The 892-nt window shown below is 42.7% G+C and overlaps 1 protein-coding gene across 1 annotated transcript in view; it reads left to right on the top strand.

The window, feature by feature from the left end:
* The window catches only part of LOC110435928, a 9,851-nt gene extending 9,347 nt beyond the window's left edge, over nucleotides 1-504 (top strand). The window contains exon 5 of the mRNA XM_021462037.1: nucleotides 254-504. Coding sequence (XP_021317712.1) covers nucleotides 254-504 — 251 coding nt within the window. The remainder of the gene's footprint in view (nucleotides 1-253) is intronic.

The raw sequence follows: 892 nt of genomic DNA on the forward strand, positions 1-892 counted from the left end.
CGGGTTTATGGTTGTCGTAGGAAATGGCATGTAAGGTTTGGTCATTTAAATTTCAGATCATTGAGGGACCTTGGCAAAAAAGGCATGGTGCTTGGGATTCATGTGGTTGATATAGTAGAACAAGTCTGTGATGGTTGTGTCATAGGCAAGCAGCATAGAATCCCTTTTCCCAGTGCTAGTTAGTATTTTGTAGAGAAAGGGCTTGACTTGCTCCATACTAATCTGTGTGGTCACATTAAGCCACCGACTCTAGGTGGCAAGGCATATTTTCTGCTTGTTGAAGATGACTATAGCAGATACATGTGGGTGGAGATGTTGAAGACCAAGAATGAGGCGCTAGCTTATTTCAAGAAGGTGAAAAATAGAGCTGAAATTGAATCTAAAAACAAGCTTAAGGCTGTAAGGACTGACAGAGGAGGTGAATTCAATTCTACTCAGTTCAGTGTCTTCTGCAATGAGTTTGGGATAAAGCATTACACCACCACTCCCTACTCTCCCCAGTAGAATGGAGTGGTGGAACATCTAAATCAAACTGTGGTGGAGATGGCTCGGTGCATGATGAAAAGCAAGCAGGTTCCAGCCTGTCTGTGGGGAGAAGCAGTAGCAACTACAGTATATGTGCTTAACAGATCTCCAACTAAAAGCCTAAATGGTGTTACAATGTTTGAGGCATGGCATGGGAGGAAACCTAGTGTGAAGCACATGAAGAATTTTGGATGTATTGGTCATGTGAAGAAAATTGGCCCAGGCATTCAGAAATTGTCTGACAGATCTCAGAAAATGGTGTTCATTGGCTATGAGGAAGGAACTAAGGGATACAGGATGCTAGAACCTGAGTCAAGGACTTTGCATATCAGTAGGGATGTGATTTTTGAAGAAGATCAAGCTTGGG

This window comes from Sorghum bicolor, chromosome 5 (genome assembly GCF_000003195.3).
Source record: "Sorghum bicolor cultivar BTx623 chromosome 5, Sorghum_bicolor_NCBIv3, whole genome shotgun sequence".
Taxonomy (NCBI): domain Eukaryota; kingdom Viridiplantae; phylum Streptophyta; class Magnoliopsida; order Poales; family Poaceae; genus Sorghum; species Sorghum bicolor.